Consider the following 15,949-nt stretch of genomic DNA (forward strand, 5'->3'; position numbering starts at 1 on the left):
CCAAGCACGTGTTGGGGATCGCATGAGCGGAGCCGGCTGGAGCTGGGGGTCAGGCTAGATGGCCTGGAGCCCCCTCCTGACTGGCTTCGCTTCTGTGCCCCTCTGCCTCGAAGGGGCGTGCTGGCTCTCCCCGCAGCCCTGGAGCTCAGCCCGCTTTTCAGGCAGCCGATCTGCACACTGCTGCCAGCCCTGGATGCACACGCAGGCAGGTGGGGGAGGAAGGGCAGCTCTTCTCCTGGCCTCAGTCTCTCCTTCGCAGGAGCGTGGCGCTGCCCGTGGCCCCTCGGTGGGCGAGGCCCGCTGGCCTGGCCCTGTTCTGGCACCTCCTGGCAGGCCTGGGGAGGCGTGCCGCGACGCGCAGACCGCTGCCCGCAAGCCCGCCTCCCGGCCCCGTGGGGGTGCCCCTTCCTCCTCTCTCCAAGAAGGCACGAGGGGCTGTCGCGCTGGCACCAGGTTCGGGGACGCTTTGCAGGGGCCACTGCTGGGGACTGGATGGCGGCTGTTCCGGCAGAGCAGCGAAGGCCACGCTGTGCCCGCCTGCCGTGGACAGAGCTTGCCGGAAGCACGACGGAGGAGCCCATCAGAAAAAAGAGGTGGCAAGCCCGATCGGCATGAATGGGCCGCGTATCCAAGAGTTCTAGCCTGGACCTTCCAGGGTGCAGCAGTCAGAGTTCTCAGCCTGCGGGGGCCACTTCTCCCGCACTGGCGTGTGCCATCCCAAATGCTTTCTGCAAATCCTTAATCTCTGTAATTCCTTCTGCAAACGAGCCGAGACTCTCACCCACCGCTGTTTTCCGGGTGCTCGCCGGCATCTGCGCTGCTCAGGTCCCACCAACAATTGTTTTCCTGTGCCCGGCTGCTCTGCAGAGGTAGACGGTTCGTGCCGTCGCGGCCGTTCTGCCGAGCACCCCTGTGAGCAGGTTTCGAGGTGGCTGCCCGCAGGCATGGGAAGCATCTTCGGGAAAACAGATCAGAGGGCAGACAGTGGGCAGAGAAACCGTTCCACCCTCCCGTGAGCCCTGGGGCCAACGATAAACAAACGGAGCAGCACCGTCATGCACAGACTAAACATGCGCGTTTGTGGCCTCCTGCCACAGGGGTCCCTGGCACAGTGCGCCGCGCAGCCTCAGAGGAGCCCCAGGGCAGTGGCGCTTGCAGCTCAGCCCTGCTCGGAAGCGGTGCAGCCACTCCCTGGACCCGCAGCCACTCGGCCTGGGCAACAGGAACGCAGCCGGGGTGCACGGCCATTGCGAGGCGGGCCCGCCTGCCCGAATGACGCGAATGCTCGCCTGTACTTGGAGAGCCCGGCCTAACTTTCTGGGCCTCTTCGGCAAACGGGCAAATGCCCAGGAGCCGCTTTCGGTTTGGCGGAAAGGAATTTGCAGCCTCTTCCACGCCTTGGTCTCCAGGGCAGTCTGGCTGCTGCGCCGGATGCCCCTGCCCTGGGAAGGCAAGCGAGCGGCTGGCCAGCCCACGGAGCCGCTGAGACTTTCTGCCATGCGCACCACCCTCCTCCCAGGCAGGACCCTGGAATCCATGCATAAACAAACACGCTGACCCAGTATAAGCCGGGGCGGGAGAGACTGTTTTTTTCCAGGGCGATCTATTCCAGACATCTCGGCTCACCAGGATCCTTCTGTCTTGTCCAGGAGGAATGAGCGAAAGCGGGGGTGGGGGGGTTAGCCCTGGCTGCCGATTCCTGGCAGGGCAGCGGGGTTCGCACCGGCAGTCGCTGTGGCCTGAGGGGTCTGAAGGAGGCCCAGTGCCGGGCAGAGCTTCGCCTGCAGCCGCGCTTGACAAGCAGCAAGCGCTTGTGGCCGGGGACCGAGGGTAGCGCAGAACAAAAAAGGCTCCGTTCGAGGAACCCCAGGCCGGCTGACGGGAGGGACGTTTCCAGACAGTCCAGCTCTATCATTAAATGCATTCCACGGGAAACTGGTCTGCCATGGTGCGCTGCACGGGAGGTGGTGCGCACGCTCCCGGCAGCGTCCTGTTGCGTGCCCGTGCGCGCTCTCCCGGCGTGTGCCGCTGGCCCCCAGCATGGCCTGTCCCTGTACCGCGCCTGGGGCTCACCTGTCGGGGCAGCCCCTGGGCTGGCGCCTGGGAGAAGGCAGACACTTCGCAAGTTTGTCCTGGCTGCATTGGCACGAGGTTCGTATCGGCTGCTCCAGAAGCACAAACCAAAGTGTGGCTGTCAAAATTGTGCCAGTCCCAGCCGCCTTCAGCCACTGGCGTGCTGGACTCCCCCTCCCAGGCTGGGCCAGTTCCCGGGCCCTCAGCCCCCCAGGCGGCATCGTTCAGGCTCCGGGATCAGCGTGGGGGCAGCGGCTGGCAAAGCGCTTCCTTCAGCCGGGGGCGCCTGGCCAGGAGTGCCCCTGGGCCCACCATCCTGCCCAGCAGCTCTCCCCACCCTGGCCACCCCCCGCAGCCTGCTCCAGTCAGGCACCAGTGGCAATGACGGCTTGCAAGGGGAATGCCCCCCACCCCGCCCCACCCCACCCAACCGCCAGCAGCCTGCCCCCGAGTCCAGCCGTCCTGCTGGTCGGCTGTGGGGCAGGGGAGAGGCGCCCAATCCCGGGGTTTGGAGCTCGCCCCATGGAATGGCTCTGTCTGCACATGCGTTCATGAGAACCGGCTTACAGGACGGGTTCTCCCTCCGCCAGCCCCCCTCTCCTGTCACGCCCCACACTCTCTGCGAGGAGTGCCGGCGCAGAGGGGGCCTCGGGTTTCTGGGCCGACTCCTCAGAAGCAAGGGAGGGCCCCTTGGCCCTTGGCCGGCCACTGCCCCTGTGGCGCCAACATGGGCCAGTGCTAGCCCAGGACCGTCAGGGCTGGGCCGGGCCGATGGAAGAGGCAGCAGTCGGCCACTGAGCTCCACAGCACAGGTGGCCTTGGGGTTCACTCGCCCTGAAGTGGGGGGCTGGCTCTCCCACAGAGAGCGAAGTGGGGACCAGCAAGCATCAGCCGAGCGTGAGCATGCAGGAGGGGGCAGGTTGCCTGGGGAAAGACGGGAGGGCCCACCCCCCACGCCTGCCCCTCACGCGCCACTGCCCCCGGGTGCCTTCCCCCAGCACGGGGTCCCCGGCAGGCCCGGCAGTGGAAGGCCGGCAGGGGCTGCTGCTCTCCGGAGCGGTGCCGCAGCCGCAGCGGAAGCCCCTGCCCGCGAGCGCCTCTGCTCAGCCAGCCCAAGACCCCGTGTGGAGCCCCCTCCCTTCACCCCCCGTGGGCAAAGCCCGGCGTTTGTTGAGTGGGCCCTCTGAGGACGAGCCCCTGGCAGCTGCAACGAGCGGGCTGGGCACTCGCTTGTTGCTGATTTTCGGTCGGATCCTGGAGAGGAGCGGTGAAGAGCGTCACCAAGCTCCCTTCCTGACGCTCCCCAGCCAACGGGTCTGGAAGAGGCGGCAGGGGCTTTGGGAGAGGAGGGGGCCCGGGAGCAGGGCCTGGTCCTTGGCCCGGGCATGAGGCACTGGGAGAGAGGAGGGCTTGTGTGCGCCCCACCAGTGAGAGCCACCCTGAGCAGCCCCGGAACGGAGGGACTGGGGAAGTTCCCGGTTTGGCTTCAGCCCTTGCCTCGAGCAGTCGTGTGCCTTTTGGGCTGGGCAGGGGCCTGTTCAGAGTTGCGCTGCCTGTTAACAGCGAGGTTTTGGTGAGATCTTCTTGCACCCCAAGCCACTGATACCCGCCTTCTTCGAACCTGCATGTTCGGTGCACAGCGTCTCAGCCAGCCCGGCTTCCTTTCTGACTGACTCTTGAGTCTTCCGAGCGTCGCCGCCACCGCGACCATCGCGTTTCTTCACTGCCTGCCTGTGGCTGCAGCTCTCTGGGCAGTTTGTTTCCGTTAGTATTTTTGTTCTGCCCCCTTAAAAGAACTGCCCGTTGGTCCTTTGTATTTCCGGACCACCTGCCCTTCTGCAGGACGCCGTGTGCCATGCGGCAGGATTAAACGTGCCGGCATTATCGTGCAGTTTTGAATTTATTTGCTAACTTTTCTAAAGTGCTGTGATAGTTGCAGGCCTGGCAGAAGAGGTTGATTAAATAAACGAGCAAATGGGGAATTGAAAGCCCCATTTGCTGCAGGGGTTTCCAGGGGAGGGGATTGCGGGCCCCCTCCCACACCAGCGGGCCTGGGGTGTGCGTGGGCCAGCCCGGGGGCTGCTGTCGGTGGCCGGGTCCCAGCAGGAGACGCCCAAGAGCAGCCCCGAGTGTCGCCGGCCGGCGGGTCAGCTCCTTCCTTTCTTGCCTCTGATTTCTGCCTGTGCCAATATTTGCTCGCAGGGATCGGTGCTCTGATTTTTCCATGAACAGATCCGGTGTGGCCTGAGCGAGTGCAGGTCCCCCGGCCTGTCCCTGCAAGCCGGGACGGCGCCTCCAGAGTGGGCCAGGCCAAGGCATGTCCCCCACCTGCCCCCGGCCCAGCGGGGTCAGCCATAGGAGCTGGGGGTTTTCCTTGCCCCCCCCCCCCAGAGTGTGGCAGGAGAGGCAGGCCGGAGAGGAGGGGCCGTGGTGGGGACGGGGCAGGCTCTGGGCGCCAGGCTCCGGGGAGGAAGGGGATGGGGGGCTCCTGGCCATGGGCTTCTTCCGCTGTCGCTGTGGGCCCCTCGTCCCAACACTTGTTGATCCCCCCCCCCTCCACTCCTCTGGCCCCCAGATGCTGAGCCTCGCCTCCCGTGCCGGCAGAGCTGTGCTCCTCTTGGCGGCTGTCCTGCTCAGCTCCGCCATCACCATGTCAGGAGGATGGGGCGAAGAAGGTGAGCCGGGGGCTGCGAGCGCCGTGGGCGGGGGGCCTCGCGGGGGCCGCCCCAAGGGCAGGGCAGGGGGCAGGACGTCATCTCACGCGGGGCACACGCCCCCGGGACTGGCAGCTGGGTGGGGGCCAGGCCAGCGCTCCGCCGGGCCCTGCTCTGGCTTCTGCCGCACGGGCCGAGGGCGCCTCCACGCCCGTCCCCGGGCTCCCCCTGGGTGGAGGTGCTCGAGGGCCGCGTGGGGCAAGGGCGCCCTGCGGCAGGCCCTCCTCCTCGGCTCACGGGGCGCTGCGGGCATCCCCGGCCCCAGATGTGCCCGCTGGGTGCCTGGCCAGGGCTTGCCCCGGCAGGCTCTCCTCTGCCTGGCTGCAGCTCCCCGGGCCAAGCAACCAGCCCCACAAGGAGAGATGGGGGCCCTGAGCATGGGACCCCCCCCCCACCAGCAAGCGCCCTGCCATGGGGAAGGGGCAGAGCTCGGCTGTCTGGCGCGCACGCAGATACTGCTGGGCGTTGGAGACGTGGCTCGGCCGGGGGGGGGGGGGGCGGCCCGCTCGGCCCCCGCTGTGCCTCCCTCTCGCTGCGCACACGCACGAGCTGGAGGTGCGGCAGTGAGTGCTTTGGGACAGCGTCGCGTGTGCGACAGCCCCGAGCCCAGGAAAGCCACGTTGCAGGACTCGCCCCCCCCCCCCAAGAACATTCTGCAGGCTGGGGGTGCGCAAGCGGCGTCCGACCCGAGCCTCACCTTCATGGCCCTCTCTTGCAGGGGTGACGTACGGCCAGCTGGGAAAAGACGTGGCGCTGGAGTGTGCCGGAGCGAGCCCCGGGTAGGCGCCGAGGCCACGGCCCTGGTTCGGGGCAGGGGAGCGTGCGGAGCCCGCGCTGGGAGAGGTGGGGCGGCCGCGGAGCGCGTCTGCCAGAAGGGTGCCTGTGCTGAGCCACACGTGTGCACCGCTGCTGATCCTTGCGCACCCCATAATCAGCCCTGCCCGCCCCCCGTTTCCCTGCTGTCACCAGGCATCCTCCTCAGAGACTGAGAGGGCGGATAAGGAACAGGTTTTGAGCTTCCCAGCCAGGGCTTCCCAGCCTCCACCAGGGGCTCGTCCCCCCCACATCCTCATCCTCAGAGTGGCCAACCCACGGCCCCCCGCGGGCCGCAGCCAGCGCAGGAGGGCAGGAGGCTGCAGGCTGTTCCTGGCACACGCCATCGTATGGCCTTGGTGGTCTGCTTGGTGCATTTGTGGGCCTGGGGATGAGGTGGGGGCTCTGCTTGGTGGGGCTTTACATGCCTTGGGGGCATTTGCCGGTTGGGCATCTCAAGCAAAGAGCCAGGCCTCTTGCTCCTGCCCCCCCCCCCCACCTGGCTGAGGTGCTGGAAGGAATGCATGGGCCCCGGGCCCAGCAGCCACCCATACCAAAGCCAAAACCTCTGCTTGCGTTCCTTTTCTTCTGCCCCTCCTTAAGATCAGCCCACCCCTAGCGTCGGCTCCTAAATTTGGAGAAGGGCTTCACCGTGGCAGTCGTTGCCCCCCCCCCCCCGCCCCGGCATCCCAGCTCTGGTGCACCGGCAAATGCGCGGCCCTCAGCTCGCTTTTCCAAAAAGTGATCCCATCTGCTGCTCATCTATGTAAGCCGTCCTGAGGCTTTTGCGACAGGACGGCATATAAAGATCTTTAAAAAATAAGTAAATACATAAATCTGTTCTGCCTCGAGAGGAAAGTGCCTGGGGGGCTGCCCAGAGACGCATCGCCTCAAGAGACCTGAGCGGGGGGGGGCGGGGGGGCTGGTTATAAGCCAGGATTGCTGCGGGTCCCAGTCCACAGAATGGCACTGAAAGGAACCAAAAGGAAAATGGCAGCCTTGAGAGCCTTTTCTTTAAAATTCGGGATTAACATCCTTTATTTATTTATGAATGTATTCATTTTTTTCTGTTTCTCTACCCCCGCCCCCCAATAGTTAAACCATCCTGGGCAGTTCACAGTAACTGAAACCATAAAATGCAACATAAGATAACTCTTAGAGATTAAACGACATGATAAAATAGAAGTAAAAACCAGGGTAAACTCGGCAGGGAGTTAAAATGCAGGGACAGATTTAGCACTTTGGGAGCTTAAAGAGGAAAATTCCTGGGAAAAGAGGAAGTTCTTCGCCTGCTCCAGAACCGGAGGGGCTCCGGCGGCCGTTGCGGAAGGTCCCAGCCCGGCCGGGCTCCGCCGGGGAGCAGCGCCGCTCGGTTTGGCTGCCCCCCCCCATCAAGCCTTGCTTGGCCCGCAGCCTGGGCCTTCTGCAGCTTGGCACCCTGCGGACCTGCTGCACCATGACTCCCTCCATCGTGCTGGCTGGGGATGATGGGAGCTGCGGTCGGCAGCGCGAGAGGGCTGGTGGACGCTGCCCGGCCCTGTCCTCACCGCTGCTCTCCGGCTTTCAGCTCCTCCGTGGAATGGCGATGGAACGGCGCCCCGGTGCTCCCGGCAGACGCCGAGGCCCAGCGAGACCAGCTGCTGCTGCCCCGTGCTGAGCTCTCCGCCGAGGGCACCTACAGCTGCCACGACGCCAGCGGGCGCCTGCTCAGCTCCGTGGCCCTCCGGCTTGGCCGTAAGTGAGGGTCTGCGCCGGGGCAAAGGCCCTCTGGGGTGGGGGGCACGGGCTTTTGGAGGGGCATTGCAGGGCAGCCGAGGGGGAAGCTGGCCTCCTCCAGAGCAGAGCGGGCAGACCGTGCCTTTCTTCCCTGCAGGTGTCCCAGGGCTGCCGTCCGTCTCTTGCCGAGCATCCAACTACGAAAACTTCTCCTGCTTCTGGGCCCCCAGCCTGGAGACGCGTCTCCCCACCAAGTACATCACCACCTACAGGTGTGGCTCTGGGGGCGCGCTGGGGCGCCACGGAAGACAGGAGCGTGGGGGCTGGCCAGGACCCTGCGCCAGCCCCTCCTCCTCCCGGTCCCCCGCCGTCCGTGCCAAGCGGCCTCTCCCTGGGCCGAGGACGGTGACTGAGCCCCGGTCTGCATGCAGAGTGCCCCAGGAGCCATTCCCAGGGACCTCGGGCAGGGCCCGGAAAGGTGCCGGCCAGCCAAGAGCCGGGTCCGGGAGGGGGCTGCCTCCGAGCTCCCCACCCCACACGCTTAGCGGGCTGGACTCCAGCCAGGACCCCCCCACGTGGGCCGACGTCTCCCTTCCACATGCGCGCGCAGCCCTCCCCTGTGCTCACGCGGCTCTTCCCGCCGGGTGCACAGGGGGTGCCAGGTGGCGGGACGGGCAGCGACGGCCCTGCCTCCCCGAGCCAGCCGCTGGCTTGGCACAGCTGGGTTCTGGGAAGAGCGGGCCTGGCTTGCCGCAGCGTTCGTGGCCGGGCGGCAGGTGACCGGGGCTCGGCCACCCCGCTTGCTGCCAGGCCCGTCCCCGGGCGGAAGTGGATGCCGGGGCAGCTTTGCCCCTTGGCCTCCTCCCCCAACGCCTCTCGGGCTGCAGCGGGCTCCCTGCCTGGACCCCCCTGTTGCGCTTTCCAGGTGGTGCGGGACCTGGGCGGCTCGCGCCTGCTCGCCTCTCCTGCACAGGCCCTCTTGGTTGACACCGGCTGTCAAAGCCCCAGGGAGGGCTGGGACAAAGGAACAGGAGGGGGCTCTGACGGAAGAGTCCTGGCCTCGCTCCGGGCCTTGTGCCCCCCCGCATCCGGCATTCTTCTGCCGGGATGTTCTCGTGCGCACTGAAGGCACCGGCAGCCGCGCTCTTCCCAAACGCTCGCCGTGAGTCATGGCCCCTGGAAGGAAGAGCGTCCCAAAACGTATCACCCAGGTTTCCGCCCCGCCTTCCCTCAGCTGACTGGGCTCGCCGGCCCTGGCAGAGAGGGATCCTGTGCAGAAGGGAAGCCCTGCTCCTCCTCTGGCGCTCCTTCCCTGCTCCTCATCGGCCAGGACCCGCTGGCAGCCGCGTCTGAAGCGCCACAGCGCTGCGGCCCGCCTTGGGCTCGGCCTCCGGCCGTGTGCCAGTGGCCCAGCCCTTCGGGTGGCCAGGTGGCCCTTGTGAAATTGGCCTGCACGACGGCCGGCAAGGAGTAACCTGCCCCGGGAGCCATGTGGCTGCGAGAGCCGGCAAAAACCCACATCAGAACTCAGTGAGCGGGCGCAGAGCCCATAGGCGGGGGCGCCTGGCCTATGTGGGCACCGACGCCTGCAAAGGATCCGGGCCCAAGCTGGGCGGTTGCATGATCTCTGCTTTGGCAACACACCCGCTTGGGGATGGGGGAGGCACAGCCCCGCACACACAGGCTGGAGCAGCACGGGCCAGGATGCTCAGCGGTCTCCTCTCCTCTCCTCTCCTCTCCTCTCCTCTCCTCTCCTCTCCTCCCCCAGGAAGAAGCAGCTGCCTGGAAGCGAGCAGCGAAGGTGAGGCGGCAGCCAGACCCTCTACCCTCTTGGCAGACACGCCCCGTCCTGCTGACGCGGCCTTGGCTTCGGGGTGCAAATGCCGGGGGGGGGGTCACGGCCCTGACAGAGTCATGCTGCTCACGCACAGAGGACACGCCCCCTCGCGGCCCCCGTGGCCCCTCTGCAGACCAAGGACTGCTCCCTTTCGCGCTGTCCTCTCCCTCTCTTGGGGCGTGTTGGCAAGCGATGGGTCGCGTGACGGTGACTTCTCCTGTGCCACGGATCGCCTTTCTGGAAGAGGCTCTGGGAGGCTGTGGGAGCCTTTCTCCAAAAGGGGGGGCCGGCGTGGGGGAGTGATGGTGCCAGTTTCAGGCCAAGGGGGCCCCCGTACCCCTCTTTCTCATTGCCTGGAGGCCGGCCGTGCCAGCCCTTTTGCCTCGCTCCACGGGGAGCCGGGCCCCGTGGAGGAGCACCGTGTGTCCTGCAGGGGGCTGGGGAGGGCTGGGGGGCCCCTTCCTGCACTCACCTGCCCCCATCCCTCGGGCCTGTTCCCTCCACGGTGGGAAGCCGGCTCCGCCACGTTCCCTTTCCGTGGAGTGAGGGAGGCAGCACTCTCTGCGAGGACGGCGGTGCTGGTGCTGAGCCAGGGGCAGGGGACCCCAGGGTGCTCGGCCCTGCCCAGCCCCACCAGCCCCATGCCTGCGGTGCCTCACAAGCATCTGGCAGGCCTGGTCTGGAAGTGCCATGGAGCCAGAAGGCAGGGGAACTTTCTCCTGGCCTGGAGCAGAGCTGAACCGGCTCCCGGCCCGGCTCGCCTGTGCGAGGTCTCCCGGCCCCTCACGCCTGGGCCACCGGGTCCTTCGCATGGTGCCACCTGCTTCCAGAGCCCCCTCGCGGCCCTAGCGAAGGTCGCCCTGCCGCTCGCTGGCGCTCATCCTCCCCGCGGGTGGGTCGGGAAGGAGACGTGCCTTCTCAGCAGAGCGCCCGTGTGCGAGACTCGTCCACCCCGCCTTGTGCATGGGCAGGTCCCCCTCCAGCGACGTGGGGCTCTGCGTTCAGGATCCGGCCCACCCCCTCTCCTGCACGGTCAGCAAGTCCCAGTTCTGGACCTCGTACCGCATGAACGTGACAGAGGTGAACCCGCTGGGCTCCAGCTTCCGGCTGCTCGACGTCACCGTGCAGGCCATCAGTAAGTGCCGCCTTTCGGGAGGGGGGAGCAGGCTGGCTCCGGCCCACTGCAGCCCTTCGCCCCTCGGCTGGAGCCCCCCGCCACACCTGCCGATGGAGGTCAGAGCCCGGCTGGGCCGGCTCCTGCCGCCACCGCCTCTGCCTGGCTTGGCCCTCTCCCTGCGACCCCCGAGGGCTCGGCTCCACTGCCCCAGGTGGGGGGGGGGCAATTCTGGGACGCAGGTTTTCCTTGTGTGTTGTGCTCTGCCTCCGACCTCGCTGACCCCGGGCGGGTCTCGAAAACACTGCAGGCCTGTGCTGAGCGGGGTGACCCCCCACACACACACGCAGAAATCGCTCCCCTAGCAAGAAGTCTTCTTTTCTTGTCTTCTGCACAATGTCTTTCATTTTGCCTATTTTCCAGCATTCCTTGCTGTTTTATGTTGCTGCTCTAGCTCGGCTGGCTGGGGTGAAAGGACCCCCCCCCCGAAACCCATTCACCCTCTGGACGGCTTTTGGGGTTCCTGTGCAGCTGCCTTCAGGCGTCTCCCCACAACCAGGCCTACATTTTTACCCCACAGTTCTTTCTCGGACACACAACTCTGCCTACAGCCAGCAGTTAACAAAGACACAAAACAACTGCAGCCATAGCTTTAATAAATGAGCAAACGTCATGTATTTTCCTTTTCCTGGATGGTTTTCTCTGCCTCTTTGTGCAAGAGAGATGGGAAGAAGCCCTCTTTTTTTAAAAAGGGCGGGCAGTCTTTCCTTTTATAAGTGTTTGTGTCACAGTTGTAATTCCTATTAAAAACAACAGCAAACCAGCAGGGCAGGGCAGGGCAGGGCTGCAGCGAGCCGGGTCGCATGCTCGCTGGAGGGCAGACGTGCCCTCGCTGGTTCGGAGCGGAGGAAGGAACCTCCCGGGGTTCCCGGCTCCCCCCACCTCCGCCTCCTCTGTCCTCCCCAGTCAAGCCGGACCCGCCAGAGGGCTTGCGGGTGGAGCCCGTGCCGCTGGCCCCCCGGCGGCTGCGGGTCAGCTGGGACTACCCCTCCACGTGGCCGAAGGAGCCGCACTTCCAGCTCAAGTTCCGGCTGCAGTACCGGCCCGCCGTGGGCAGCTCGTGGTCTGTGGTGAGTCGAGGGTGCCGGGGGCGGGTCACCCCTGCCGGTCCGAGTCCGCCTGGTGGGCGATTGTGGCCATCGCAACCATCCCGGTCCCGCCTTGGGGCCCCCGGGCGGGCGATGGGCCCGGCTCGCTCCGCCTCCGGAGGCGGGGCCAGGAGGGGAAGGGGCGCCGGCCTCGGGCCGCCGCTGACGCCGCTGCCCGGATCGGCAGGTGGAGACGGCCAACGTGTCCGAGGTGATCACGGACGCCTTCATGGGCGTGGAGCACGTGGTCCAGGTCAGCGCAAAGGACTTCCTGGACGCCGGGAGCTGGAGCGAGTGGAGCGCGGAGGCGTGGGGCATGCCTGCTCCGGGTAAGCGGGGGCTGGGGGGCGGCCGCCCTGTGGGCAGGGGGAGCCGGAGCGGCCCCTCGGGGGCGCTGCTCTGGCCAGGCGTGGGGCGCGGGGCCCTTCTCCAGGGGCATCGGCTCGTGAGCTGCCCGCGGCTGCCGACCTCGAGCGTTTCGGTGGAACGGACCTCCCCCCGCCCCCGGGCCCAATTCGGCGGCCCGACAGCCCCGTCTCGCCTCTCCGAGGCCTGCACTGCCACGGCCAGGAGCGAGCGGCCTGCGACCGTGCCCAGGCGCCGGGGCTGCCCTCACGCGCGGCGCGGCCTCTCCCGCCCCCTTGGGCTGCCCAAAGCTTGCTCTCCTCTTTCCACAGGACAGACGGTGGCGCCCAGTGACATGGCCACTGCCGTGCCGGAGCCAGAAGGCCCGGCTGAGGACCCCTCCCTGGCCCCCGAGAACGAGCCCGTGGGTACGTAGGGCATGTGCAGGCGCCGCCCAAGGGCGAGGGGCATGCCCCCCGGCACCCTCTGCCTGTGCAGAAGCTGCTGGAGAGACCCAAGTGCTGGATTTCCCTCTCCTTCCAGCAGGGCAAAGCGACCCCTCGGAGAAGGTGGCGGTGCTGGTGTCGCTCGGCGTGTTTGCGTTCTTCGTCCTGGCCGTGATCCTGGCCTTCGCCTTTCTGATGTGGTAGGTCCACCAGCCCCTCCGCGTGAGCTGTGGGGAGGGACCTTGAAGAGGCTATGATGGGGTGTGATCCATGCCACAGTTTGGGGACCCTCAGCCTCAAGCCCCACATCCCCACCCCTGAGTTCTCCAAATTTCGCCACAGAGTTCTGCCATCAAAATGCATTTCAATGTGCATGAGAAAGAAAATAAGGTGCAAAATACGCATTATAGTCAGGAACGACCACATAGAAAAATGCTGCATTGAAAAATGCTTGTGGACTCTCATGCAGAGGCTAGAAATAAAACCTTAAAGCTTGGGGCGAGCTGAACTTAGTTCTGGAAACACGAGAAATGGTGAGAAACAGAAACCGACACATGTGCATCTGTCTCCAGGTGGGCCTGCAAGGGGCCCCTCTCCGGAAGCTCAGAGAGGTTGTAGCACCAAAAAGGAAACCAGAAGAACCCCCAGTCGGGTTCGGGGTCAGCCCACTTCCCAGGTCCCAGCATGAGAATCCCATGCAGGCCGGGGGAGGCCCCCCTGCAGGAGCAGAGTCCCCTGATAAATGTGGAGACGGAGGCAGGAACGGCCGGGCGCGGCCAGGAAAGCAGCCTTCCCGTCACTGCCCCCCCGCCCCCCCCCAGCAAAGCCCCAGAGCCTCTGCATGGGCTCCTCCCACTCTCACGCGCCCCCCTCCTTTGCAGGATCCGGGTGAAGAAGCACAGCAAGGAGGCCACGAAAAACCGGGACCTGCTCGCAGCTGCCATCCACATTAAGGCCTTGCCCAGTGAGTTCGGCCGGGACTGGCGGGGGCCGGGGCGGCGCTGCTTTGACCTCCGGCACTGAGAGGAGGCGCCGTTCTGTTCTGGCCTGTTTACCCCGAGGGTGCTGGGCCAGAGAGGGAACCCCCCAGGGTTTCCTCCACCGGTTTTGCCCTCATCGGCTTCCGACACCCCCCAGCGACCTCCCCAGCACCACGGCTGACGCCAGTGAGATGCAGCCAAGCCGCGGCAGCAGAGAGGGGGAGACTCCAGGGGCTTCTGCCGGGGGTCCCCAGTGCCTGGGCAGGCTGCCCCAGCGCCACCTGCTGTGCGGTCGTGGCACTTGCAGCAGCTGTGGGGATCCGTCCGAAGGGCTTCCCAGGCGCGAGGCTGCCGTCCCACGAGGCCTGGCAAGCTGGCTGGCTCCCCGTGGCATCGGCTGCTGCGGCGTGAAGCCCGCTTCGGCCTGGTGTGTGGCAGCCCGCAGGCCAGGGAAACCGATGACACCGCAGCCCTGCCGGGCCGTTGCAGCCACAAGTCGCTGTCCCCCTTCCTCCGCCTGCTGCCGGGCTTCCCTCCCCCTGTTCGGAGCTGGAGCACCGCCCCCCGCCCCATGCCAGCCAGGAGACCTTTCAGGGCAGCCGCCGAGGCGAAGCGCTGGGCTAGCTCCACCGCTGGGGAGCCTTCACCCACCCGGCACCGCCCAAGCATGTTGGATCGCTGCTCCCAGCATCCCCGGTCAGCCGGCGGAGGCTGCTGGGAATTGCAGCCCAGCACCCCTGGAGGGCCCCAGTTCGGGAAGGCTGCTCCAGAGAAGGGGCTTCCTCCGCCCGCTCCTCACGATCTCTCTTTCGCCTCCCACAGAAGCCCAGGTCTTGTAGAGAGGTCCCGTCCCACTCTGGCAGGGCGCCCCCCGGAGGAGGTGCGCCCCCCACTGACCTTGCCAGCCGCCGCCGCCTGCAAACTCATTGAAGGACACTCCGAGGGCACCCGCACCCCCAGCCCCTCCCCAGAAGGGCTCTCTTGAGGAAGTCGCTCGCCAACAGGGACCGTTTGGGGAGGCGCGTGGCCCCGGGCCCCGTACGGACTGACCCCTGCACTGGGGCTCTTCCACGCCCGGACTGAAGGCCAGCGGGATGCGGCAGGCCTCCGGCTTCGGACTCGTCGGCAGCCGCGCTCTGCAGAGACTGCAGCGGGAGCTCAGCGTGCGTGGCGGGCGCGCGGGTGCCGGGGGCTGCTGCCGGGCCCTGGCCGCTCCACGGAGCCGGAGCGCGGCCCTTGGGACAGCGACACGTGCCGGAGGCAGCCGTCCCGCCACGGGCCCCGTTAGCTGGGGGCAGGGCCCTGTGGGCAGCGGGCAGCCTTGTGGGAATCTTGCGCCTCTTCCGTGCAGCTGGGCAGCCCCGAGGACACACGTGGAACCCACTGTGCGTGAGTGTGGGGGGGGCTGCATGTCCGCATACACGCTTGGGCCGGACAGAGGACTGGACTCCAGGAGCCGGCTTCGTTGCTGTGCCCGTCCCGCCGTCCTCCTTGCTCTGGGCCCTGCGGCTGCAGGGCACACGCCGTGCCAGGCCAACTGCTGCGCGCTCAGCTCAGGCGGCGGCCGCGGGGCCAGACCGCGGGGCGAGGGCGGGCCAGCTGGAGCCTCAAACGGGGCGCAGCCAGAGCGCGCCACTGCCCCGCCGCACGTCCAGGGGGTGCCACCCGGGGTCCGTGCCCCTGCTCTGCTCGGCAGCAGCCCGGCACTCCGGGGCGGCCAGTTCTGGCGGTGGCCCAGTGGGAGGAGGGAGGGCCGGGCGGCGTTCCCAGCCTCGCCCGCTCTGGGCTCCTGGGCCGCGGCTCCCACTGTTCCTGGCTGGGGCCGTGGCAGGGGCCAAGGTCCAGGACACCTGAAGGGCGCCAGTTTGGGAGGGCTGGGCTGGGGGGACACTGGTTGGGCATGCGGAAGGCGGCGGCTTGTAGCCGGGCCACTCCAAACAACATGTGGGCCCGAAGAAAGCAGCCCTTGACTCTAGCAGGACGCTGGCTGCATGCGGAGACAGAGACGGGGCCATCTGGCAGGCGCTGCGGAGCATTCTTCGCATGAGGAAGGCCGGAGGGCGTGCAGAAGTGCGGGGGCTCAGGAGCCCCCCAGGCGCGGGGAGGCGGCGGGCGAGCCTCTCGGGGATTCGGGAGAGGGCCTGGCACCCCTGCTGCCGGCCCCGGCCCGGCCCGGCCCGGCCCCAGGGCAGGAAACGTCCACGCCACGCACACGCCTCTTGTTTTCAAAGGCTTTAATGACTGAGCTTTGGCATCTCGCTGCTGAAGGATGTGATGCGGTTCCAGCAGTGAACGGCAGACCGGCCCTTCGTCTCCCGGCGGCCCCCGCTCGGGCCTCCGCTCTCCCGCCTGCCTTGGAGATGCGCGGCTGAGCCTGGGGAGAGGCAGCCCCCGGAGGGAGCCCACCCGCGGGCCCCCGGAGGGCGCCTTCGCACGCGAGCCCCGCCGAAACCGCTGCCCCGAAGCGTCCTCGGGAGCGCTCGGCGGGATGCCCTGCCCGCGATCCTGGCCCTTTCCCGGGCGCCTGGGATGCGCCTCGCCCCCCGCCCCCTCGCCAGCAGGCCCCCTCTGCGCGCCGGGCTGTTCGCGGGCGGCGCGGGAGTGCCCGGCACGGCCTCCTTGGCCGCGGGGCGCCTCGCTGTGGCCGCGCAGCGCTTCGGGGGCCGCGAGGCGGCCGCCGGGGCCGGGCGGGCTGCCCGCGTTGGCCGGGGCTTTCACGAGGCCCGGCAGCGGCCCCCGCCGCCCCAAGGCAGGCCCGGGGGC

At 67.3% G+C, this 15,949-nt stretch overlaps 1 protein-coding gene across 3 annotated transcripts in view; it reads left to right on the forward strand.

Moving 5' to 3' along the window:
• The window catches only part of IL11RA (interleukin 11 receptor subunit alpha), a 90,231-nt gene extending 75,957 nt beyond the window's left edge, over positions 1–14,274 (forward strand). Inside the window, exons 1-13 of one of the 3 annotated variants that reach the window (XM_044443941.1) lie at positions 3,680–3,837; positions 4,649–4,748; positions 5,506–5,566; positions 7,168–7,334; positions 7,474–7,588; positions 9,085–9,117; positions 10,125–10,288; positions 11,234–11,397; positions 11,603–11,744; positions 12,093–12,188; positions 12,304–12,406; positions 13,088–13,170; positions 14,009–14,274. In XM_044443941.1, the coding sequence (XP_044299876.1) occupies positions 4,649–4,748; positions 5,506–5,566; positions 7,168–7,334; positions 7,474–7,588; positions 9,085–9,117; positions 10,125–10,288; positions 11,234–11,397; positions 11,603–11,744; positions 12,093–12,188; positions 12,304–12,406; positions 13,088–13,170; positions 14,009–14,025 (1,245 nt within the window). In that variant the 5' untranslated portion in view covers positions 3,680–3,837 and the 3' untranslated portion in view covers positions 14,026–14,274. Of the gene's footprint in view, positions 1–3,679; positions 3,838–4,648; positions 4,749–5,505; positions 5,567–7,167; positions 7,335–7,473; positions 7,589–9,084; positions 9,118–10,124; positions 10,289–11,233; positions 11,398–11,602; positions 11,745–12,092; positions 12,189–12,303; positions 12,407–13,087; positions 13,171–14,008 lie in introns of those variants that run through there. The other 2 variants (XM_044443940.1, XM_044443942.1) reach the window with 2 other exon arrangements.
• The last annotated feature ends 1,675 nt before the right edge of the window (positions 14,275–15,949 follow it).

The sequence above is a fragment of the Varanus komodoensis genome, unplaced genomic scaffold (genome assembly GCF_004798865.1).
Source record: "Varanus komodoensis strain SLA01 unplaced genomic scaffold, ASM479886v1 scaffold43, whole genome shotgun sequence".
Lineage (NCBI taxonomy): Eukaryota > Metazoa > Chordata > Lepidosauria > Squamata > Varanidae > Varanus > Varanus komodoensis.